Source organism: Carlito syrichta, unplaced genomic scaffold, assembly GCF_000164805.1.
Source record: "Carlito syrichta isolate Samal-C Ts95f unplaced genomic scaffold, Tarsius_syrichta-2.0.1 Scaffold139178, whole genome shotgun sequence".
In the NCBI taxonomy this organism is placed as follows: domain Eukaryota; kingdom Metazoa; phylum Chordata; class Mammalia; order Primates; family Tarsiidae; genus Carlito; species Carlito syrichta.
Window position 1 is genome coordinate 271,508 of NW_007083274.1, and position 26,506 is coordinate 298,013.

Genomic DNA, 26,506 nt, shown 5'->3' on the forward strand with positions numbered 1-26,506 from the left:
TTTTTTTTTTTTTTTTTTTTTTTTTTTTTTTTTTGAGTAGGATTCTTACTCTATGACCAGGCTGGAGTGCAGTGACATACTCATAGCCACTGCAGTCTCGACCTGCTGGGTTCAGGTGATCCTTCTGTCTCAGTCTTCCAAGTGGCTGGAACCACGGACACATGCCACCACAACTAGCTAGTTTTTTAATTTATTGTAGAGATGAGGTCTCGCTAAGTTACCCAGGCTGGCCTCGAACCCCTGGACTCAAGGAATCCTCTCGCCTCTGCCCCCAAAAACTGCTGGAATTATAGGCATGAGCTACCGTGTCCAGCCCAGAGTAGCTTTTTTTTTTTTTTTGAGTCGGAGTGTTACTCTGTCACCCAGGCTGGAGGGCAGTGGCACGCTTCCAGCCACCACAGCCTCAACTTGCTGGGTTCAGGTGATCCTTCCGCCTCAGCCTTCCAAATAGCTAGAACTACAGGTGCACACTACCATGCCTAGCTATTTTTGATTTATTGTAGAGACTAGGTCTTGTCATGTTGCCCAGGCTGGTCTTGAACCGCTGGGCTCAGACAATCCTCTCAGGCAATCCCTTCCCAAAGTGCTTGGATTACAGGCTTCAGCCACCATGCCTGGTCAGAATAGCCTTTAAATAGCTTTCTAGGAAAAGAATCACTGTTCAAAGGGTTTAGACATTTTTTTCTTTTTTCTCTTTTTCCTTTCCTGGTGTCTCAGTGCTTGAGGACAGAACCAGTGGACAGGAAGCTGCTGGCAGTGAAGATATGATGCCTAGGGACCTGGAGTCCTTTCCCTCTGCCTCTGTAACATAACAGGGAGTGGAACCACATGCCTGGTCCCTGCCAAGAAAAGGAGGATTAAAAAAAAGCAGACACCCAACATGGGGCTCAAACCCATAACCCCTTAGATTCAGAGTCTCATGCTCTGCTGACTGAGCTAGCTGGGTATGCTGAACATTTAAAAATTTGATAGACACAAACCAATTGCTCTCCAAAAAGGCTTTACCAATTAAGATCCCTATCAGCATGGTATGGTATGTCCCCATACCTGCCTCAACAACAAATGTGAAACTCTGATCTGAAAAACAAAAAATCTTGCTGTCGACATAGTTCATGCCCCTCAAGTTCCTGGAGAGTTGAGTGCATCTGCATTAGTTACGTGGGTTTCTTCTGGAACTTTGCCCATGATCTTGAGATGCCCCTTACTAGACAGGCATTCTTTTTATCTGTCAGGTGTGTTATAAATGTTTCCCTCAGTCTGTTATCTTTTCCCTTTGATGCTTTTTCCTTAGAGATGTTTTATTTTTTAATTAATTAATTAATTAATTAACTTTTGAGTAGAAGTCTCACTCTGTCACCCAGGCTAGAGGATAGCTGGCACGCTCCCAGCCACCGCAGCCTCAACCTGCTGGGCTTAGGTGATCCTTCTGCCTCAGCCTTCCAAGTAGCTGGAACTACAGGCACACACCATCACGCTAAATTTTTAATTTATTGTTGACAACTTGGTCTCACCAAGTTGCCCAGGCTGGTCTCGAACCCGTGGGCTCAGGCAATCTTCTCACCTCGGCCTCCCAAAGTGCTGAGATTACAGGTGTGAGCTACGGCGCCCAGCCATTATTTTATTTTTTTGAGTTGGAGTCTCACTCTGTTGCCCAGGTTGGAGTGCAGTGGCACGCTCATAGCCACTGCAGTCTCAACCTGCTGGGCTCCGGTGATCCTTCCACCTCAGCCTTTCACGTAGCTGGAACTATAGGCACGCATCACTACACCCAGCTAATTTTTTGATTTATTGTAGCGATGAGGTCTCTCCAAGTTGTATGGGCTGGTCTCGAACCTGTGGGCTCAGGCAAACCTCTCACCATGGCCTCCCAAAGTGCAGGGATTATAGGTGTGAGACACCACGTCCAGCCTAAAGATGTTTTAAAATGTAATGACATGTTCTGTGGATCATTGATTTTCCCATGCATTGGTGATTAAAAAAACTTTTTTTTTTAAAGAGACAGGGTCTCACTCTGTCACTGAGACTAGAGTGCAGTGTCATGATCATAGCTCACTGCAGCCTCCAACTCTTGGGATCAAGTGATCCTCCTACCTCAGTCTCCCAAGAAGCTGGAACTATACACAAGAGTCACCCCATCAACTAATTTTTAAATGTTTTGTAGAGATGGGGGTTTTACCATATTGTCCAGGTTGATCTTGAATCTCTAAGCTCAAGTAATCCTCCTGCTTCAGCCTCCAAAGGGCTAGGATTTCAGGCATGAGAAACCACACCCAGTCGCTTAAAATTTTTAATCTTATTTAGGCAAGCATTTCTCACTGCAAAGATGAACTGAGTTAATATGTGTACAGCCAATGGAGGAAGGACAATTTGAGTTGAATCACTTCATAACACAAACAAAAGTAAATTCCAGATGAATTAAATACCAACATATGAAAACTACAGAAGTTTTATAAATGAAGGACAAAGCCACAGATGCAGAAGAGAGGAGGGAACTACAGGGTCACTGCATGCTGTTCTGTGGTCATTCTCTCAAGGCTGAAGATGACAGATGGTTTTCTGGCAAAATGCAAATGACCATAAATGATCCAAGAAGAGGCAGAAAACCCACACAAACTTACCATTGTAGAAGAAAATGAAAAGACAATTTTAAAGTCTACTGTTAACAAAGGCAACAGGTATGGAAAGTTTTATTGCTAAGTTCTCTCTAACCATTAGAGAAGGATGCAAACTTAGTCACTAGGGATTTGTGGCTTTTTCCGACATTATGAGGCAGCCAGGAGCAGGCCTGATGAGAGGAGACTTGGGCCTTATTTGGCCTAGTGACACAGGACTGAAGAAGGCAGGATGTATCTAAGAATCTGGTACCAAGCAGGGCTTCTCTACCGGATGGATGGATGGATGGATAAATGGATGGATGGATGGATGGATGGATGGATGGATGGATAGACAAATGGATGCATGGATGAATGAATGTGTGGGTAGATAGATAGGAGGGTGAGTGGGTGAATGGAAGAGTGGGTGGGTAAATAGATGGAAAAGTGGATGGGTGAATGGATGGTGAGAGGGTGGATAGATGGATGGGACGGTGGGTGGATGAGCGGATAGGTGGGTTAGAGGGTGGTGGATGATGGATGGGTGGGTGGGTAGATGGATGATTAGATGGGTGGGTGTGTGGATGGGTGGGTAAGCGGGTGGGTGAGCGGATATATGTATGGGTGGGTATGTGGATAAATGGATGGACAGGTGTGTGGGTAGATGAATGGGTCGATAGGTGGGTGGGTGGGCAGATGGATGGATGGGTGAGCAGTTGGTTGGATAGATGGGTCAGTGGTTCGATGAATGGACGGGTGAGTGAGTGGGTGGGTGGATGGATGGATGGGTAGATGGATGGGTGGGTGAGTGGGTGAGTGGATGGGTGGGTGGGTGGATGGGTGAGTGGGTGAATGAATGAATGGATGGATGGGTAGGTGGGTAAATGATTCACTGAAAACTTGGCCATAAGGTTAGGCTAGCTATAGGAAGCCACAATAAGGTAGAAAGAAATTCACTGGAATAAAAGGTCAGAGAGGGAGGCATGGTTGTGATTAGAAAACGTCTATGGTGGTATTAGCAGAGTCAGGCAAAGAGGCCAAAGTCAAGGAGCAGCAAAGTACAGATATGGGAGGGACTTGCCAGTTTGAAGATGATAGAATAGAGTGGAATTAAGAGCAAGGACATGTGGCCACAATTGCTAATGTCACTGTGGTTGCCAACAGTGAAGTGACAGGGACAAGGGAGGAAAGCATGAGCAGAAGGCTTGGCCTGGACAGGAAGTGAGGTTCTGAGTGAGCCTGACAGAAAGACAATCCTAGAAGTGCCTCTGTGGAGCAAGGGAGGCCGGCCCCTCCCGCTGATGCGTGGAATATAAAGGACAGGCAAGAGTGTTTCCCCCAGTTGTTGGTCCTAACACACTAAGCCATGATGGAGCCATCCATACAGACTTGCTCTGAAGCAGTCAGGGGAATGACATAATCCACCAGGTTATACTACAACCACATCTGGAAATACGTGTCACTGAGGGCTATTTGCCACTCCTCTTTTCAGGGTGGGTTCTTAGAAGGACAAAGCCTCTATGACAACATCTCCCAAGTGTCCTAAAGGTACAAGGTTGATATTTAACAGTGGTCTTAGAATGACTCAGTTTGCTTCACAGAAAAGGTCCAGGTTCATCTCTAGCTATGGGTGCCTGTCACTTAGTAGCCACGCAGCAAATATTTGCAGAGCGTGTGTTTCCATCTCCTCCTTTCCAAATGTTCTTAGATGGCTTTCATACCTCTCCCCTCAGAGCGCAAAGATTCTTTTTGCTTTGCTGCCCTTTTAGACATGATGCCATCCCCCTTTCTAGTCACTGGGTAACTTTAGTAGTCATAAAAAGACTGCAGATTGCAATACGTTAAAACTCACTGCTAGTAGCATGCACTTTAGCCTTGGGAAGAAACTAGAGGATGAGACTGAGTGCCCAGACCTTGCCTCTCCCTTCAGTGGGGATTTTTCCAAAGTGTTCAGTGGTAGAGGTTGTGGGAATGAAGGCCAGGACTGTATCTTACCAAAGAGGAAATGTCAACATGCTATATACCCTGCATAATAGAGATGGGGTGGCATGGAGCTTTGGCTGTACCTCTAAGGCAGAGTCTCCATTGACAGGTCCCAAGCCCCCAGCTGCTCCTTGACTTTTAGGCAAATGGACAGCAGAGGGTGTGGCTTGTGTTTCACATGGACAAGGAGGTGGAATGCCCAATGTCCACACTTTGGGATCATCACCGTAACTCTAAGCTTAACAGTAGGCATCTTGCTGGAAAGGAGACACCAGCAGAGATCACATAAGGTGAGGGGGAGCTGTGGTGAGAAATGGGGCACACGCTTCAGTACTGTAGAAAAAGCCTGCAAGTGAGGCTGCTGGACTCTGCTGTCACTGGACTGCCTGCCCGGAGAGTATGGGAGAACTAGGGGCATGAGACTCTCGCACAGGGGCCACTGGCACTTTTGTCTGGTGACTCTGTTGGATTTCCCATGGGACTGTCAGGCTGGAGTTCTGTCTCCTCCATGAGCTGCTGGGAATTTCTGGGTGCAGCCTTTCTTGTGCACTGGGAACACATGCATGCCTTTTTTTAAAGAGTCTCAGATTCAATGTCACTTGTCTTTCTTGGGAGATCAGCTCAAGCGTCTGCATCTGACAGGCCCAGTCCTGGCCTCAGTTGGGAGACACTGCTGCCTTTATCTGAAGAAGTCCCAGCAGAAGCAGCCTGGGAACACAGCCATCCTCACTGCTACCACAAAGCCACACAGAAACGCCGGCTGCTTTGCTAACTGGCGGCATTTTTCTTACAATTGCTGCCAGAGACAAGGGTTCATGGAACGCCCATTGCTGTGATGAAAACCTGCTCTGTGCAGGGGCTTCTGACCAGGCTCCACTCCACACTGAGCAGCTTCTGTACTCTTCCTGCATCTTGAGAAGTCTGGGGCCAGTCCTTCCACTCACCCCAGGCCCCGGATGTACACTAGAATCACCCTGGGCTTCCTCTCCATTCCATTCCCAAGGGACAGGCCAGAGTTTCCCTCCTCCCCTTGGCCATAGGCACATACCCCAGAACCTGGCTCCCATCCTAGGCCAATGCTCTCACTTCCAGAGACTCACCTTTGGGATGGCCCAGCTCGGCCCGCAGCCTGTTCCCCATCTCAATGAGCTGTTCCTTCTCCAGGTGGAGGCTGAGGATTTTCCTGACTGCTTTCTTTAGTTTTTTCTGGAGTCGAGGCACAGATAAGGACTGCAGGGGCTGTGCCCCCAGTTGGAGGTGCAGAAGGGGTTCCCTCTGGTCCTCAGTCTCCACAGGCCCTCCCTTTGCAAGACCCTGCAAACAGAAGTCATACGCAGACAGCCTTGTGAACCCAAAGCTCCAACAACTCTCTCATGGGAAGGAAGACAATGGGCGAGAGTATGATGGCCACCCACAGAGTCTTTTCTTCCCTTCCCTTCCCTTCCCTTCCATTCTGGCACACCACTGGGCAACATTCTTCCAAAAGAAAGACTAAAGGGATCACTGTTCCCGATGCTCCAGCGGGTTCCTTCTTTTCCCTAAGTGGGATAAATAAAGGCCTCTGAGTCTCCTGGGCCAAGGCCCAATCTGGTTACTCTGCACCCCAGTTCATCATTCCTTTCTCGCTGGGCACTGGCTCTCAGCCTCCCCCAACTCTTCCTCCCCATAAGACCAGAGGCTCTGAGCACCCCTCTTCCTCCTCTCACCATGCCTGCTTCTGGCCATTGGCTTTTGGTCTTTGTGTCTTTCACATGAAGACAGTGAGAATTTGAGGGACATCCTAAGCAGCACAGCAGCCCCCAGGACCAGGACTGGGCCCTGCCCTCCGTTTCTCTCCTTTGGCTTGCCCTTCTCTCTACTTGCTGGCTGGACACTCCTCAACCATCTTGAGGAGTCTCTGTCCTGAAGACAGCAGAATGCAAAGGTGGCTGAGAGGGAGTGGCCGACATGGGGGCAATGAAGTTGCTAGGGTTTCCCTCAACAACCAGTCCTGGGGTCAGCCCTAGCTCTGAGACCCAGGAACACCAGGAACACTGTGCTGTACCTTGTTCAGCCCAGCTTGGACTCAGGGTCCACACACACAATGTTACACAAGTGCCACCCAACATGAAGACAAGTCTGGAACAAAAATGGGGGCGCAGGAAAAACCAGTGTCACGCAGACCCTGGTCAGCCAGGAGCAGATGACCTACTTCTGCCTCACCGCTCCCGGTACCTGTGGGAAGCCAAGCCACACCTTGTCCTGGCTGTACAAGCCCTGAGTCCCTGGAACAGACCAGCACACCCTGTCCTGGCCTGGCTTCCTGGTGTGCCTATCCAGGCTGGCAGGCACCTGTGCCCTCCGGGCACTGCTGTTCTTCAGGCAGCCTGGGAGTCACACAGCCACTGTTCATGGTACCTCTGGGCATGGCCACAAGTTGATAGGGAACAGTGGGGTTCATGGGGATGACACAGCAAAGAAGAGAGACACCTGTCATTCTCTTGGACAGAGGAAGGCCTGTGGTGTTGCAGGCCCAAGCCCCCCAAATCCTGACTCTTCCTCCAGTGAGTATGACTTGTATCTGTTCTGGGAGCAGCCCGGTCTCTCCTTGCAAAGACAGCAGAGGAGCACTCAGTCTTGTGAGGACAAAGGACACAAATTGCAGCCCTTGGGCCTGGGGCGAGGTTAGGGCAGATCTGGAGGCAGGAGGCCTGGGCTCTACCTGATGGCCCAGGTAGGGACAAGGCCTAGGCAGGTGGGCATCTCAAGTTCAGTTCTAAAGCCCTGGCCCTCTATAGGAGCACACTGGATTATTGTGTTATCTAAAGTTAGGAAAGAATCCCCAAAACAGAAACTTTGCAAGCCTCAGAATACTTAGAGATTTAAGAGAAAATGTACTCTTCAAAAGCAGACCTCTTCCCTACAATGATAACCCTGATGTTACCCTGGATCTTTGTGGCTGGTGCCAGGGGCCTGGTGCCACTGATCTTAAAGGAAGGAGGAAGCTTGTGTCCTAGTCACATGACTCTGCACACAGCAACCTGGGGATTGGTAGGGAAGGATTTTACCTCTGTTGGGCTTAGTTTCTTGTAAGATTTTATTTGGCAAAAGTTTATTTTGATGACTCTTTAAAGTGTTTCCTCAAAATAAGATTCTACAGCCTGGAACTTACTCGGGAATGTCCTGAACTCTGCCTGTTCCAGGTCCCCCTAACCCAAAGGATCAGCAAAGCAGTCTCTCCAGGTGATACCCTCCCTTACCTGCACTGGGTGCTAACCCCAGTATCTTGGTGAGGGGCACATGTTTCATTGTACCTGGACAATTATAAGGAAATTAGAGGGAAAGTATGGTTCATTGAAACATCTTAATGTCTAATAACATCTGTGAATGACTGACTACTGAATCCTCTAGGAGGCTGACACAGAAGTTCCTAGGCCAGCCAGTGGGCTCCTTCCCCATGTGGTAACTCCAACACTTACAGACAGAGCCAGTGCCATGTGACAGCCAATACTGCCCCCAAGTGGACCCAGGAATATGTCCATGCCCCATCCCACTGTCCTGGTGGCCAGTGCAGGGCAGAGGGCCTGGGGAAGAAGTGAATTTTGCATTTTCAGGACCAGGGGCAGCTGACAGAGGTGGTGCAGCCCTGGGAGCTGAAACTGGGGGTGATGCAGCTGGGGGAGCCCAAATGAGGGTTGTGCTGCCCAGCCTAGGTGGGGGCCTATCTAGGAGCAGAGCACCCTGATGTGGTTCCCCAAGCTCTCCCTTTTCAAGGGGCCTGACTGGGCATCAGGCAGAGGGTCACAAGGCAGCAGAGACCAGTGGGGGAATAGGACACCATACATGCTTGGTCCCCAAAGCCACAGTGGAAAAATTCCCAGCTCTGCAGAGCTGCCCCTAGAGTTCCTGGACTTGGGGCTTGGGAGCTCAGGGGAAGACTGAAATACTGGGGCTCCTGGGACAACTTCTTCTTTTTAAAGAGTAATTCTGACTTCAAAGTTTTATTTAAGAAATATACTTCATAAGGCTAAATCTCCCATAGATAGTGATCCTCTGGTGGCTCTAAGCAAAGTAAATTGTAAACCTTTTGGAAAGGATTTACCATTCTAGGTGCCATTAAGAACATCTGCGATTCATGGGAGGAGGTCAAAATTTCAACAAAGTCCATTAACAGGAATTTGAAAGAAGTTGATCTGATTTCAACTCTTATGGATGACTTTGATGGATGAGTTCACACCATCAGTGGTGGGAGAAACTGCAGATATGGTGGAAATAGCAAAAGAACTGGAAGTGGAGCCTGAAGATGTGACTGAATTGCTGCAGTCATGATGAAACTTGAAAGGAGAGGTGCTTCTTATGGATGAGCAGAAAAGATGATTTCTTGAGATGGAAACTACTCCTTCAGCCAGTGCTGGTGATTCTGTTCTGGTCTTGTCCTTCTTTTTTTTTTTTGAGTTGGAGTCTCACTCTATTGCCCAGGTTGGAGTGCAGTGGCACACTCATGGCCACCGCAGCCTCGACCTGCTAGGCTCAGGTAATCCTTCTGCCTCAGCCTTCCAAGTAGCTGGAATTACAGGCACGCGCCACCAATTCTGGCTCATTTATTTATTTATTTATTGTAGAGATGAGATCTCGCCAAGTTGCCCAGGCTGGTCTCCAATCCATGGGCTCAGGCAATCCTCTCACCTTGGCCTCCCAAATTGCTGGAATTATAGGCGTGAGCCACCATGCCCAGCTGTTCTTGTCCTTCTACCCATCTGAGGTTACCCAGGGAACTTTAGGAAGGGACTCAAAACCTTGCAGTTCTCTTGGATACAGGCACACAGGTCACCATCCTATCTGGTTCCTCTGCTCTAGCCTCTGGGTGCTCTCAGCCCTGCAGGAGTGGCCCCTCAACGGCACTAGGGAGAGCCCCAGGCTGGAGCTGGGGTGAGGGGAGGGGTGAGGGGGTTGCAGAAACCCCTCCACAGAGCTACACGGATGTACAAGGTAATGGCGAGGAGGGGGAGGGGGAGGGACAGTATCTTTTTACCAACAGGTGTGGACCAGCTCAGCCCCAAAGACTCTGTGCTCCTGGACCCTCCCACACTTGACCCATCTCCTCCCCAGGCACCCTCATGTTTTTGCCCACACCATGGCACATCTGGCCTATCCTTCATTTATCTTGAGCCCAAGAGTCATGGGCAGCAACTTCTTCAGTCCATCCTATTCAGGGACTGGGCCATGCTCCCTGGTGCTGCAGGGATGTGGCACTGTCTTCATAGAACTCTGAGTGCCTTCCAGACATCACTTTACTACCCCTAAAACCATTGGTCATCACAGGTAACCACAAGTAAATGCAGGTCACAAGTCATTACAGGTAATCACAGGTCATCACAGGTCAATCAAATCACCACAGGTCACCACAAGTCATTACAGGTAATCACAGGCCACTGTAGGTCACCACAGGTAAGTACAGGTGACTACAAGTAACCATAGGTAACCATAGGTGACTACAAATCACAAGTCACCACAGGTCACTATAGGTCACTACAGGTAACCAAAGGTAACAATAAGTAACTACAAATCACCTCAGATCACTACAGGTCACCAGGAGGCCAAGCAGTCTGCCCTTCACAACCTTTCCCTCCTGGCCTTAGGCAAGAAGGGGCTAGTGGTCAGCTCTGCCAGGCCACAGAACTGGGGCCAAGAGCCCTCTCCATGCTCAGAGCCTGAGCTCGAAACTAGTCATGGGATGCTGAGGGCCACAGCCTGGGGCAGCCCCACGCAGCTCTGAGCACTGTAGTGTGTGCCACATGGCCCCCTCCTCATGTGGGGAGAGCCCACCATGCCTCAACGCAGGGCCAGCCTGTGCACCCAAATGTCACCTTAGCAAGTCACCAAGGTTCCAACTTTAGAGGAAACATGAGAGTATCTAGTTAAATCAAAGGACTAGAAGTAAGAGCAGGCTTGCCTGGGAGAGGGAGAATAAGGGAGGCAGAGTTGACCACCAGGCACGACCTCCACTACAACCCATGTGCTGCTTATGATCCTGGAGTACCACAGGCAGAATGCCAGCAGGAAGGCAAAGAGGCCAGGGGCAGGAGCTGGCAGAACCCACCTCTTTCTGGAGGGCCGCAGTGTCCGAGGCTCCAGGTTGCTTCCTGCCTGCAGGCTCCACTCCTTGCTGCCAGGCGGTCCCAAGATGCTTCTCCAGCTCAGTCACCTGCTTCCACAGCTCCAAAACCTCCAGGTGTAGCTGGTCCACCTGCCGGGGAAGGTCACATCGGACCGTGGCCAGCTCCAGGGGTTCCTGTAGCACCTGGAAGGCGTTGCAAAGGTCATGTTAGAAACAAGGCAGCAGGTGGTATCTAGAACATGCCCCTAGACAAGGACAGGAAGAGTAAGAGGGGCCACAAGGCAGAAGTGCAGGAGAGGCAGAGAGGAGCCCTGGGTCCGTCTCCCATCTCTAGCTGGATATGGTCATCCACACACCTGCACCTTCACCATCACCACTGTTCCTGCTCACCCAGCTGGCCCTAGAGATCTCCACCTATGACCTGCTTTGGGCTCCAGGGCTGAGGGGGGAGGGTGGGTCTGAGCATTGCAGTTTGGGCAGAGATAGGACCTTAAAACCCCCTTCCAGGCCGCACAATAGCACACATCTATAGTCCCAGCACTTTGGGAAGCCAAGATGGGAGGATTGCTTGAGTCCAGGAGTCAAAGGCCAGCCTGGGCAATACAGTGAAACCCTGTCTTTAAAACAAACAAAAAAATTAAAAAAAAAGAAAAAGAAAAAGAAAAGAATACTCCTCTTTCCAAGCCCTAGTATCAGAAAGAAACAAATGCCTGTAGAAAATTGCAAGTAACAAGTGGACAAGTGGGAAGTATAGAATTGTTTTTTCCAGCAATCAAAGGGCACTGAGATGGGGAGGTGGGTGCAAGGGAAGTTGGGGGGCTGAGGGCTGAGGCTATTGAAGGCAGGTAGGTGACCCAGAAGCAGACAAGAGGCAGAGGTGATGGGAGGTTTGGCAAGGGAAGTCACAGGCCACAGGAATGACTTCAGGCGGCTGCAGGTTGGCTGTGAGATCCCTGCCCGGGGGTTTCCTGGGCTGGTCTCTGGGTGATCATTTGGTAAACACCATTCAGTTAAAAAAAACAAAACAAACAAACAAAAAAACTTGGAGATCAAAAAATTTTTCCAGGATAATCAAATCATCTTTGATTACCAAGGTAAAATTAAAAGTTTTAATCAAAATGTTGGTTTCTTGTTTGTAGTGCGTGCGCGCACACATGTAAAACTCCAACAGCAACAAATAACTGGGAAAAGGCAACTCCAAAGCATCACAGATCTGAAGTTTTCTCTTCCCCCTCATACCTATATATGGATCTTGAATCCCATGAATAGAAAAGTAGTTCAAGCCGGGCTCGGTGGCTCAGCCTGTAATTCCAAGCCTTTGGGAGGCTGAGGTGAGTGGATTGCCTGAGCCCGTGGATTCGAGACCTGCCTGGGCAGTGAGACCTCATTTCTACAATAAATCAAAAAATCAGCCGGGCATGGTAGCGCATGCCTGTAATTCCAGCTACTTGGAAGGCTGAGGCAGAAGGCTCGCCGGAGCCCAGCAGGTGGAGGCTGCGGTGGCCAGGAGCGGCCACTGCACTCCAGTCTGGGTGACAGAGTGAGGCTCCAACTCAAAAAAAAAAAAAAGATAAGTAGTACAGTTCTTCTCCATTGCAACAATAAAGATGCACTTCAATCCAGATGAGACATCAGAAAAAATAAGAAGTATGTGAGGCAATGCATGTGTCAATTAGCCTGAGTTATCCATTCTATAATGTATCCATATTTCAAAACATCATGCTGTGTACCATAAATATACACAAATTAACTTTTTTTTTTTGAGTTGGGGTCTCACTCTGTCACCCAGGTTGGAGTGCAGGGGCATGACTGTGGCTCACTACAGCCTCAACTTCTTGGGCTTGGGCGATCCTTCTACTTTAGCCTCCGGAGTAGCTGGGACTACAGGAGCATACCACAATACCTGGCTAAGTTTTTTATTTTTTGTAGAGACAAGGTCTTGCTGTGTTGTCCAGGCTGGTTTCAAACTCCTTGGCTCAAGTGATCCTCCCACCTCCCTTCTCAGGTGCTGGGATTACAACCATGAGCTATCACGCCTGGCTTTACTTGTCATTTTCAATTAAACAACCAATCATCTTAGGAATGTACAAAAGATAAGGCATCCAGTTTCTGAAGCACTGCCCCTCCCTGCAGTAGATCAAAGTCTACAGGAAATTTGTAATTTATGTACTTAGGGATATAAGAGGACATGTGAAAGTTCCCTCTTTGTGTTGCCTCATGAGAAATAAAAGGCAACAGGTTAGTATAAGCCAGCCATATAGGCAACAAGAAAAAAATAGATAAACTGAACTTGATAAAGATGAAAAGTGTTTGTGCTTCAAAGGATACCATCAAGAAAGTGAAAGACAAGCCACAAAATGGGAGAAAAACTTAGCAAGTTACATATCTGATAAGGGACTGTATCCAGAATATAAAGAAAATTCTTATAAATCAACAATAAAACAACAAATACCCCAATCAAAAAATGGGTAAGGGATCCAAATAGACATTTCTCCAAAAGATACACAAATGATCAAGAAGTCTGTGAAAAGATGGTCAACATCACTTAGTAATCAGGAAAGTGCAAATCAAAACCACAATGAGATCCTACTTTACAACCACAAGGAAGGCTAGAATCACAAAGATAGGAAATAACATGTCAGTAAGGATGTAGAGAAATTGGAACCTTCCTACATTGCTGGTGGGAATGTAAAATGGTGCAGCTGCTGTGGAAAACAGTTGGGCAGTTCCTCAAAGATTTAAACATAGAATTACCATATGACCCTGCAACTCCACTCCTAGAGATACACTCAAAATAATTGAAAACACAAGTTTACACAACAACTTGTACAAGAATGTTCACAGCAGCACTATTCACCATCTAAAAAGAAGGAACAACCCACTGTTCATCAATACATGAATGGATAAACAAAATGTGGCATATCCACACAATGGAATATCCTCCAACCATAAAAAAGAATGAATTTCCGATACATGCACAGATGAACCTTGAAAACATTATACTAAGTGAAAGAAGTCAGACACAAAAGGGCAAGTATGATTCTGTCCATATGAGGTACCTAAAATAGGCAAGTTTATAGAGACATAGAGCATAATGGTGGTTAGCGCAGGCTGGGGAAGGGGGATGGGGTTACCCTTTATGGATACACTTTCTATTTGGGGTAGATGAAAAAGTTCTGGAAATAGGAAGTGGCAATGTTTACACAACAAGGTGAATCTTTTTTTTTTTTTTGAGTAGGAGTCTCACTCTATCACCCAGGCTGGAGGGCAGTGGCATGTTTTTGGTTACTACAGCCTCGACCTGCTGGGCTCAGGCGATCCTTCTGCCTCAGCCTTCCAAGTAGCTGGAACTACAGGCACACGCCACCATGCTTGGTTAATTTTTTTATTTATTGTAGACATGGGGTTTCACCAAGTTGCCCACATTGGTCTCAAACCTGTGGGCTCAGGCAATCCTCTTTCCTCGGCCTCCCAAAGTGCTGAGATTACAGGTGTGAGCCACCGTGCCCGGCAAGGTGAATCTTAATACCAATGAATAGTACACTTAAAAATGGTTAAAATGGTAAACTTTGTTATGTATACTTTACTACAATTTTTTTTAAGTGAAAAAAAGGTATAAATTTATAGCAATCAAAACTGGGTTGTGATCCCAGCCATATGAGGGACAGGGTAGAATTTGTGCTGGATTCATGTGGTTGTCAGTCTAGCATGATTATAACCTAACCCACAGAAAGACAAGGGCCCAGGGGCCTGGAAAGGATGGTGCTTGCCAAGGCACCAGCGTCACAGGTAGACTCATTGATGACACTGAGTATATTGTGCACTTTGCATTGAGATATGGACAAGGGTCTGTAAGGTTAGGCAGGTGACATCAGGGGAGTCCTGAGGAACAATAATGCTCAGGCCTTCTGCCTGTTGGCACTGCCCCACTGTCTCGACCTTGTTTACCAGATTCTGATAAACTGTGCTTTCAATGACCACATATAAGAGGAACCAGTTATTCCTCACAGCAGCCTGGTCCTCAGAAGGAAACAGAAATAGCAAGGAGGTCACCTGGGGTCACACTCAGCACTGCTCAGTGCCTACATATATGCCCCCCATCATGGCTCTCTAAAGGTCAGACTCCACAACCTCAAATGTGAGCAGAAAGGTCTTACCTTCTGATTGAGTTGAGTCACCAGCAAGTTCAAGAGCTGTACTCTGTCTACGAGCTTCCTGAGCGCAAGTCCAAAGGAAGCTTGACCAGCTTGGACAGCTCCTCCTGTAGAGAAGAATTACTTCTGTCAGGCTCAGATCTAAAAACTAAGGAAAGTCTTTCTGAGGAGAGGAATATCACTATTGTTTCTGCTGTCTCCTATGTAAATCCAAGGCTCCTGACAGTTGACTTCAAAGTACGATGTTCTTCACTGGAATCATTGGGTCTGGGTTCATATGAAGATGAGAGATGTGTTGTACAGAAAGTATAATACTCATGCAAAGAAAGCAGGGATCATAGAAAAAAATATGACCTTACCATGCAGTGTCTGATAAAGATCAATTGCTCTAGTGTCTCCACTTAAATATGGGGCCGTTTGTTTGGAAATTAAGAAAAAAGATAGCCGGGCTGGGTGGCTCAGCCTGTAATCCCGCACCTTTGGGAGGCTGAGGTGAGTGGATTGCCTGAGCCCATGGGTTCGAGATCCGCCTGGGCAACTTGACGAGACCTCATCTCTACAATAAATAAAAAAATTAGCTGGGCGTGGTAGCATTCGCCTGTAGTTCCAGCTACTTGGAAGGACAAGGCAGAAGGATCGCTGGAGCTCAACAGGTTGAGGCTGCAGTGGCCAGGAGTGTGCCACTGCCCTCCAGCCTGGGTGACAGAGTGAGACTCCAACTCAAAAAAGAAAAAAAGATGACCATACAGTACATGTGTCAAAGAGGAAATCACAATGGATATTACACATCACTTTGAACAGAATGATAATAATACTACTTTCCAAACTTAAGGAATATATTTAAAGCTATCCTTTCAAGAATATTTATAGTGTTAGACTCAATGAGCTAAACATTAATCTCAAGAAATTAGAAAAATAGCTGGGAATGGTGGTGCACACCTGTAATCCCAGTACTTTGGGAAGCAGGGGTGAGAGGACTGCCTAAGCCCATGGATTTGAGACCAGCACGGGCAATTTGGTGAGACCTAGTCTCTACAATAAATAAATAAATAAGAAATTAGTTAGGCATGGTGGTGCACATCTGTGGTTCCAGCTACTTGGAAGGCTGAGGTGGAAGTATCACCTGAGCCCAGTGGGTCGAGGCTCTGGTGGCAGTGAGCGTGCCACTACACTCCTGCCTGGGCAACAGAGTGAGAGTCCAACTAAAAAAAAATCCCAATAAATTAGAAAAATAATAATCAAGTTAAAGCCAAATAAAATGGAAAGAAGAAATAAAGGTTAATATTAGATACTGAGGAGACAGAAAATAAATGTGTAACAGAGAATCAATAAAACCAATAGTTGATTCTTTGAAAAGGCTAGAAGATAAATACCTGGTAAGACTAAGTGAGAAAAACAGAACAGAAGCAAATGACCAATAGGGCAAATGGCAAAAAGGGGTCATCACCTTAGATCCTATAGATATTTAAAAACTCGTAGGAGTATACCATAAGCAATTTTATGCCTGAATTTGGAAAATTTAGATGAAATGGACAATTTCCTAGTACAATGTAACATCAAAAATCATGCACAAAAAAGAATATCTGGATGTCCCATAACTAAGAAAAAAAGTTGAATTCACAATTTAAAGGCCCAGGTGACTTTAAAGTTTGAATTCTATCAATTGTTTAAGAAAAATTTACATAAGTCTGACAAAAGCTTTTTCAAAAAACAGAAAAATAGGGAACACCTTCCAATATATTTATAAAGCCTGAGTAACTTTGATTCCAAAATCTGACATGAACATTATGAGAAAGGAAAAAAGCCAGTCTTACTCATAAACACAAATGTATAATCCTCAATAAAGTGTTGTACTAGCAAACCAAGCCAGGCACGGTGGTTCCCACCTGTAGTCTCAGCTACTCCGGAGGCTGTGGTGGGAAGATCACTTGAGCCCAGGAGTGCAAGATGAGCCTGGGCAATATGGTGAGACCCTTTCTCAAAATAAACAAAAACCAAATAACCAAGTAAGTAAATAAAACATTAGCAAACCAGCTCTAGCAGTATATAAAAGGAAGAATCTCTCACAATATGTTCAATTTATCCCAGAACTGCAAAGTTGATTTAACAAGATGGAGCACATGTTGTCTACCCTACTCCTCTCGCAAAACACCCTAAAAGTCCTGGCCAGAACACACACAGCCCTTATGGGAAGGGTCTGAGAGGTGAGGAAAAGAAGGCTGGGTGGATTCAGAATCCAGGGTGACCGGTAGGGAGCCCCTGGTCTTCCTTCCTGCATACCCTGGCTTGGATGCTGAGCAGCCACAACCCAGAGACACTGGTGAGCTCAGGGGGAAAAAAAGGCCAAGAGCCCCTGCTTGGGCCAGAGCAGCTGCAAGAAGGAGACTTGTGGGACCATACCTGCCTTCCTCCCACTTGGTTCTGCACCTGCTGTGAACTAAGCATAGCACGCCTTACAGAAAGAGCATACAGGTAGGATCACAGGAAGAAGTCTGTGTGAAGGTTCTGAGGAGCCCATGTGTGAAACCAGCCAGAATCAAGGCTGTAAAACCTCTGAAAATTGAACTGGGGCAGGGGGCACTGCTCAGGATTTAATCAGCCTCTCAGTGACTCACATGTAGGTAGAACAGAATAGTACCATTAAGCTTAAGAAAGTAACAAACATTCAAATCTCAGCCCAAGAGAATGGGTCAAGATATGCACTGTGAACCTGGAAAGATTGCCTAATAAAATAAAAGACAGCATTAAAGTAGTAGTTTAATAAGAAGCAGAATTTTGTAGCATGACACTCAAAACGTCCATAATACAATCAAAATTACTCTTCAAATTAACAACCAGGAAAATCTCAATGTGAATGGAAAAGTCAACACCAAGATGACATAGACTTAGAACTGCTAGACGAAGATTTCAAAGCAGCTATCAAAAGAATACTCCAACAAGCAATTTAATATATTCTGAAAACAAATGGGAAAATGAAAGTTTCAGCAAAGAAAGAGAAGATTTTTTAAAAATGAAACTTTTAGAATTGATTTGGAAACAAAAATCTCACTGAATGGGCTCAATAGCAAAATGGAGATGATAAAATAAAGAACTGATAAGCTTAAAGAATAAGTCAATAGCAGTTATCCAACCTGAACGATAAAAAAAAAACAATTGAAAAATATATATAACAGAGCCTCAGGAACCAGCAGGACAATAACAAAAGATCAAACATCTGTGTCATCAGAGTCTCAGAAGGAAAAAGAGTGTGGAAGCTAAAAAAATACTTGAAATAGCCGGGCTCGGTGGCTCAGCCTGTAATCCTGCGCCTTGGGAGGTTGAGGTGAGTGGATTGCCTGAGCCCGAGGGTTCAAGACCCGCCTGGGCAACTTGGTGAGACCTCATCTCTACAATAAATCAAAAAAATTAGCCGGATGTGGTAGCGCGCACCTAGAGTTCCAGCTACTTGGAAGGCTGAAGTGGAAGGATCGCCGGAGCCCAGCAGGTCGAGGCTGCGGTGACCAGGAGCGGCTACTGCACTCCAGTCTGGGTGACAGAGTAAGACTCCAACTCAAAAAAAAAAAAAAAAAAAAAAAACTTGAAATAAATAATGGATAAAAACTTTTCAAATCTGGCAAAAGATATAAACCTTCAGATTCAGTGTCAGACAGGATAAACCAAAGAAATCTATGCCAAGACACAACATAATGAAATTTCCAGCCGGGTTCGGTGGCTCAGCCTGTAATCCCGTGCCTTTGGGAGGTTGAGGTGAGTGGATTGCCTGAGACCGTGGGTTCGAGACCCACCTGGGCAACTTGGTGAGACCTCATCTCTACAATAAATCAAAAATTAGCCGGGCATGGTAGTGCACGCCTGTAGCTCCAGCTACTTGGAAGGCTGAGGCAGAAGTATCGCCGGAGCCCAGCAGGTCGAGGCTGCGGTGGCCGGGAACGGCAACTGCACTCCAGTCTGGGTGACAGAGTGAGACTCCAACTCAAAAAAAGAAAAAAAAAAGGGTTCTGGAGAACAGTCTGGCATTACCAAGTAAAAGCACAGTGTTAAAAGGAGTCAGACAAAAGCGTACATACCATATAATTCCATTAATATGAAAACAGGGAAAATGAAACCATGGAATGAGGAGTCAGAACACTGGCTAACACTGGCTAACTTTAGAGGGAGCACAGGGGACCCTTGGGTCTGGTGAGAGGGTACTCATGTTTGTGATAATCCCTGAGCTGTACATCTGCACTTAGTGGACTTTCTGTAGGGATCATCTTTCCTTTTTTTTTTTGAGTCGGAGTCTTACTCCGTCGCCCAGACTAGAGTGCAGTGGCACGCTCCCGGCCACCGCAACCTCAAGCCACTGGACTCTGGCCATCCTTCTGTCTCAGCCTTCCAAGTAGTTGGAACTACAGGCGTGCGCAACCACGCCTGGCTAATTTTTGATTTATTGTAGAGATGAGGTCTTGCCAAGTTGTCCAGGTGGGTCTCAAACCCGCAGGCTTAGGCAATCCACTCACCTCAGCCTCCCAAAGCACAGGATTACAGGCTGAGCCACCGAGACCGGCTCATCTTTCCATTTTTAAAGAGACCCTATAGCTGAGACAGAGCACGCAATGCAATGAGATGAGGACTCACCAGTAGTCTCTGTCGAGGTGTGGGTACTGGGTGGAATGTCGGCATGAGATGAGGACATCTTCAAAGGATTCAACACATCTCCAAGTTGCTCTTCCAGTGCTTTAAACTTATCCTTTAAATTTTGCATTTCTGCTTCAAGGGCTAGAGTATAATCTGCCAGAAAAACAATGAACATAACACACATACATGGCGTTCTTTCACACGATCACACCCACTACCACCAGGGCAGAGAGCCAATTCTAGCTCATGCCCGTTTACTCTACTGGCCCTGTCTTGCTCCCAATCCTTCCTCACAACTGCTCCCACACTCTGTGTGCCAACCTGAAAGACCGTCCCTCTCTTCCTTCACCACAGTGTACCAGCCAGAGACTAGTGCAGCTTCATGTTCTCCAAGACCTCTAGCCCACATGCCCCTGTGCATAGAAGGGAACTGAGCCACTAGCAGCCTGGTGTCTATCCGCTGAGGGCTATCCATGGCATCCCCAGGTGTGGGGCTGCCGTGCTCAGCTCTGCCACAAACGTTTCTCTGGAAGAAGGGCCTCAGGTCCACTAGCCTCTACTACCAACACCCTGGGACAGTACAATGCCAAGCCAGTCTTGGTCCAAGTCTAAGATTTTGGTTTTTAAGTGTGTCGGGTGGGTATCCTCAGTTTTTTCCTTCCATTTTATCATATAACAGTTTTTTTTTTAAATTAGAACTTAAGATCCCTTCTCTTGGAGGAAAAGCAGTTGTCATACTTTGAAGTTATTTATTTATTTATTTATTTTATTTTTTGAGTTGGAGTCTCACTCTGTCGCCCAGACTGGAGTGCAGTGGCCGCTCCCGGCCACCGCAGCCTCGATCTGCTGGGTTCCGGCGATCCTTCTGCCTCAGCCTTCCAAGTAGCTGGAACTACAGGCGCGCGCTACCACGCTTGGCTGATTTTTTGATTTATTGTAGAGACGAGGTCTTGCCAAGTTGCCCAGGCGGGTCTCGAACCCGCGGGCTCAGGCAATCCACTCACCTCAGCCTCCCAAAGCGTGGGATTACAGGCTGAGCCACTGAGCCTCGCTTGAAGTAATTTATTCAAGAGATGTTAACTTATAATGCTCCAAAACAAAGCCTGCTTACAATCCAATAGACACCTGTCCTTCCCCTAACCCTCACTGGTCTCCTTCTCCTCCCTGCCTCCTCACCTCCCTCTCTTGTTCCATCTCTTCCCCCTTCCCTTACTCACCAGGAGTGGCAGTATCTCCCTCTGCCTTTGGATCAGGCTGATTTGTGTTTAAGGTCTCCCTTCCTAACTGAGCAGAAGGAAGAATTTGATCACTTAGAGTTTCCATTTCTCTCCTCATTTGTGCAATAGCATTTCGCAAGTTTGCGTTCTGCTCTTGTAGCTGCTGGATCTCACTAGATGGAAAATCTTTATCTATTGCTCCTTCATGCTGCCTCAGGAGTATCTGTCAAATACAAAAACAAAAAACTGGCTATGACTTACAAAAAAATTAATGGTTTCCATGCTTGTCCTGAAGGCTGCACCTCCACTCTCCCTAGGTCCCTCTCTGGCCCATCCTCTGCTTCACCTTGGGCTATGGTCCCTCTTGTCCCCTCTCTTGTCCTCTAGGGCTGCAATGACCCTCCTCTGGATCTGAAAGAAGTACGAATATGACATTCAAATTCGTGAAGCATTCTATATTGTTGAGGTACCTAGCGTCTCATTTATAGAGACAAAAAGTAAAAAGGAGGTTGCCAGGACCTGGGGGAGAGGGCTGAAGAGTGTTTAATGGGGGCACAGTTTCAGTTTGGGGTGATGAAAAGAGTTCTGGAGATGAATGGAGGTGAAGGCTGCAAAACAATGTGAATGTATTTAATGCTACTGAAATGGACATTTAAAAATAGTTAAAATCCAGCCTGGGCAACATAGTGAGACTTCGTCTCTACAAAAAATAAGCCAGTTGTAGTGGCATGTGCCTACAGTCACAGCTACTCAGGAGGCTGAGAAGGGAGGACTGCTTGAGCCCAGGAGTTTGAGGCTGCAGTGAACCATGATCGTGCTATCGTACTCCAGTCTGGACAACAGAGTGAGATGCCGACTCAAATTTTTTAAAAAAGTTAAAATGCCAAATTTTACACTATGTATATTTTAGTATAATAAAAAATGCATTGACTAGGATAGAATTAAGAGCAGATCAAACAAAGAAGTTAGAAAAAAAGCAGTATATATAAACACATGGCAATAGAAAATATTCAAACTAAAGCACAGAAGAAAAAGAGACCAAAAAGAAGAAAAATTCACTGAGCTTTAGCAGTCCAATACATAAGGAAACAGCAACCCAGAAAAACAACAGCGGCAGAAAAAATAGGTTGCAACATAGCCCAAAATGTTGCAAATTGGCCCCTGTCAAGCTAATAGATACAGCCTTCTCCCTGCAAGTCTCTGTCTCTCTCTCTCTCTCTCTCTCTCTCTCTCTCTCTCTCTCTCTCCAGCAGCAGACAGAGAACTACTACGGACTCTTGTGAGCAGCAACAAAGACAGATGACAATGAAATGACACCTTGGACACGCAGAAGGGGAAAACAAACCCCATCAACCCAGATTCCTCCAGGGAAAGTGTCCTTCAGAATGAGAATGGACTCTGTAGTTTACAGTTATTTGTTTCAACTGAGCCCAAAACCCAGCCAAGATGTGTGCAACAAGTACAGCTTCTCGCTGGGTGCAGTGTTTGACACCTGTAATCAGGACTTTGGGAGGCCGAGGTGGGAGAATCATTTAAGGTCAGGAGTTTGAGACCAGCCTGAACAACATAGCAAGACCCTATCTCTAAAAAAAAAAAAAAAATTAGCCAGGCATGGTAGTTTACCCCAGCTACTCAAAACAAACAAACAAACAAACAAAACTTCCTCTCCTCCAAGTTCAACATGGGGTTAAAGGACTAGGGCCCACTCTCTACTCTGTACTTCATAGGCTACAAACCCAAAGCAAGATTTGGACCCCATCCTGAGGGCCTTCTGACTACTGGCAGAGCCAGTAGCCTGGGTTCTCAGAAAGAGGTTTCACACAGTCGAGCTGGAGGAGAGGTGGAGATGATGTAAGTTCAGAAATGGAGACACAAAAATGCCCCCTACAGTGTTATGATAATATTTGTGAACAATCTAAAGAACCATCATTAAGAAAGTAACTAGATACAATATGGTTTGATAAAATATGCACATGATAAAATATGCAGTCATTTAAATTATGGTTTTGAAGACTTTTAATGACATGGGAAAATATTTTTGGTAGAATTGAAATGAAAAAAGAATTCCCCAAGAGAAAGTCACGAGGGCAGAACCTCCAATGTGGCAACCTGCCGTGCCAGTTACAAACACCACCACCATGTGTTTCATTCACTTACTCACAGGTTCTGCCCAGGGATTGCTAAGAGCACTGCACATGTGAACTCACTGACATCAGGTTCCCTATATGTGACAAGCAGAGGCTCCAAGTGGTTCAACTGGGATATTCATCAAGCAGGGACTGAGCTGGGTTTAAACCTCAGGTCTGCTTGGTTTGTTTATGCTAGACAAAACCTTTTAAAATTTCTGCACTGGCCAAATAGGACTTTCATTTCCAGAATGATGCTATATTTTCTTCCCATTGACTTATTGATGTCTTTCCTCAAGCCATCCTCCAGTGCTGGGTAGCAGCTTGCAATCTTCAACCGCCCACCTGCCTTCTAGTCCATTCCCTCAGGCCTTACCACCCACTTCATGCATTCCCTATCTCACACATTTGCCCTCCTTGGGAGTGCCTCCAAGGCTGTCTCCTGCCCCAGCAGAATAGCAGGGTGATTGGGCACAGCTGCATTAGCCTGGCTCTATCAAACTCTCCCACCACCACTTGCAGAGACAGTGACCTCTCTTTCTGTGCCTCAGTTTCCTCATGTGTTAAATGTGACGTGTGACTGATGAGAAGAAAGCACCTGGAAAGCCTAGTCAGCTCTGGTTGCCACAGTCTGGCTTGTGATATTGGCCAGGAAGCCTCCCGGCTCTCATACTGGCTGCATCCTCCCCTCTGGGGACCCACATGGCAACATCTTTGCACCAGAAGTCATCCTCCTTTGTACCAGGGTCTTCCTCCTCAGAAGTGACCCAGTCAGCATTTTCCCCACCTGAGTCCTGGTTCTGAAGCCAGCTCACAGGCTCCTATGTGCAAACAGCCTCCCAAGTGGCTTCCACCTCTCCTCTGGGGATCAAGGTGGTCAGAGGACAAGCTCGTGTTCAGCTGGAGCCCCCATACACGTCAACACACGTCACCTTGGGATCCCATGGCCAGGCTCCCTTTGTATAAGGTCACAAGTGCATGCCACCTGGCTCTCCATGGATTGGGTGGAGTGCTGACTGCTCCTGACCCCAAGCCCACTTCTAAGGATCATTGTTCACTTAACAAAGAAACCAGCCAACTGATAGGCCTCCTGACCTGCTTAGCTGGTACCAGGAGACAAATGTCTTCTTTTTTTTTGTTTTTTTTTTGAGTTGGAGTCTCACTCTGTCGCCCAGACTGGAGTGCAGTGGCCGCGCCCGGCCACCGCAGCCTCGACCTGCTGGGCTCCAGTGATCCTTCCGCCTCAGCCTTCCAAGTAGCCGAAATTACAGGCATGCGCTACCACGCCCGGCTGATTTTTTGATTTATTGTAGAGATGAGGTCTCGCTGCCCAGGCGGGTCTCGAACCCGCGGGCTCAGGCAATCCACTCACCTCAGCCTCCCAAAGGTACGGGATTATAGACTGAGCCACCGAGCCCGGCTCAAATGTCTTCTTTTAATTGCCAATCTGGAGGGGAAAATACAATAAAGAAAAACCTGGGGTGGGGGAGCATTAATGAAAAAAGAAGCATTTGTTTTCCCTGCCCTGTGTCTGGAAGTTCTTCTGAGTGACACTGGACTTGAGAGGGTCTCCCGTACAATGGCCAAGACCACCTGTCATGAGCCCCCAAAGGCACTATGTAGTGAGAGGATCCTGGGCACAGTGTCAAGACTTGGCTGAACCTACTCTTCTCCTGCCCCTTGGAACCTTCCACACCAGGGACTCCAACCTGATCCTTGTCCTACGGTCTCCTGGGAGCACATAGATGCTTGTTGAAGTTGGACACCTGAGGTTCCCTACCCAGTATGTCTGAGTAGTGCATTATTGAAAAGTCCTCTCAAAGATTCTGCCATTGGCCAAGTCTGGGGACTCTGCAGAGTGCACTGTGCAGAGAACTGTCACTGCCACCCCTGCTCACAGAGGAGAGTGGTTTTCTTGGCGTGACTGGAAATTACCTCCTGCTTCTCAGCTGCCAGCATGCTTTGGCCTACCTAAAGTATGGGCTGTGAGCATGCACCAGCAGAGAGGAGAAAAGACAAAGGCTATAGGGCTGCATTTCATTCTGGAAGGGGCACAGATTGCTCCCAGTAAGGACACACATAAGCACTGGGGCAGCAGCATGAGTGTGGTCAGCCTGGAGCACTAAGGTAGCTGATCATATGGCCCCGATACTTGTCCTTCCACGAAGGCTGGCAGCTGGACAGGCAGGGGAAAGGTAGCGCCCAGTAGGCATGACCAGACCACAGAAAGGTCCTCCAAAGGAATTCTGTGCCTCCACTACCATAGACAACAGGATAAGTGACTTTCCATATGGGAACAAACATGAGATGATTACAAAAATTAAAGGGCCCTTGAACAATGCCTCTGCCTTCATGACCTGCAAGAGGGTTGTGCTCCGCATGCCTGGGGTGGGAAGTACTGCCCAGTGCTCAGCTAGGGCTCATCCCGTGCCTGGAGCCCACAGCAGGCCAGCAGCACAGCTTTTCTAAGGAGCCCCGATAGGCTGGGGATACTGAGGTGGGATATGCGACATGCTGGGATTCACCATGATGCTAGACTTGTACCAGGGTCATCCTCAGGTGGAAGCAAATTAAGATGGCCTCCAAGCCTCACTCTAAAACCAGGTCCTGTGCTGAGAACTGGCCTAGGCTGACCCTCAGCAGATGACACCTGTATGAGTTTCCTGCAGCTGCTATAACAAGTGACCACAAGCTGGGGGACTTAAAATAACAGGAATTTGTTCTTCCACAGTTCTGAAGTCCAGAAGCCTTAAATCAAGGTGTTGCAGGGCTGCGTTCCCTCTGGAGGCTCTAGGGGAGGATCTGCCTTGTCTCTTCCAGCTGCTGGTAGTTGCAACAATTCCCGGCATTCCTAAGCTTGTAAACCCATTGTCCCATTGTCTGGATCTGTCATCACATGGCTCCTCACCTCTGTGTCTCCATATTCCCTCCTCTTATGCAGATACCAGGCATTGAATTGGGGCCTACCTCACCTTAACTAACTACATCCACAACAACCTTATGCCGAATGAGAATATATTCTGAGGTTCTGGAGGCCAGGACTTGAACCCATCTTTTTGGGGGATACAATCGCCATAGGCATTCCATAGCCAGTGCCAGGCTCGGTCTACTAAGGCTCAGTCTACTGAGTCAGTGAGAAAGTCCTAGTGGAGAGAAAGACAGCCGCCACCTTTGGCTCGGCTTGTGTGGTCACTACACTTGAAGACATGGGTCTTTGGAGAGAGTTGTGACCTCTTATTTCTTTGTACTACTGGAGAGACCCGGGCTTCAATGATGAAAAAGCTCCTGTGGCTGCACCCTGAGATTTCATTCTGGACACCTGTAGCACACTGAATTTCCCCAAATCAGCACCACAAACTAAGGCAGCCAGCAGGGCGGGAAGCATTATTTCAAATTTTAAAGATGAAGACATTGTTTGACTCCACAATCAGGGATGATGTGGTAGGGCCACTAGCATTCCCAGCCTTCTCCCCATGAGTATCCTATCCCTCCTGCTGTGACCTGCAGGTCTTCCTACCACTTGCCCTACCCTTCCCTGGTTGGGGCTCCTGTACCTTTACCAGCCTTGGGTTTGGTGACACAGGGTCTCAGAGTGTTCACTTGACTTCGTGTCCAGAACTAAACATTCCTGAGAGGAGAAACAGGGGTTCTGGTTCTGTACATGTTTAGGAGAATGGATGCTGAATAAGGACAAGTTGCAAACATTCTTCACATCAGTGAA

At 47.2% G+C, this 26,506-nt stretch overlaps 1 protein-coding gene across 1 annotated transcript in view; it reads right to left on the minus strand.

Annotated features, from left to right (window-relative positions):
* The window catches only part of CCDC57 (coiled-coil domain containing 57), a 126,585-nt gene that overhangs the window by 60,922 nt on the left and 39,157 nt on the right, over positions 1–26,506 (minus strand). Inside the window, 5 exon segments of the mRNA XM_008049908.1 lie at positions 10,654–10,854; positions 14,829–14,932; positions 18,182–18,204; positions 19,397–19,595; positions 20,660–20,882. Coding sequence (XP_008048099.1) covers positions 10,654–10,854; positions 14,829–14,932; positions 18,182–18,204; positions 19,397–19,595; positions 20,660–20,882 — 750 coding nt within the window.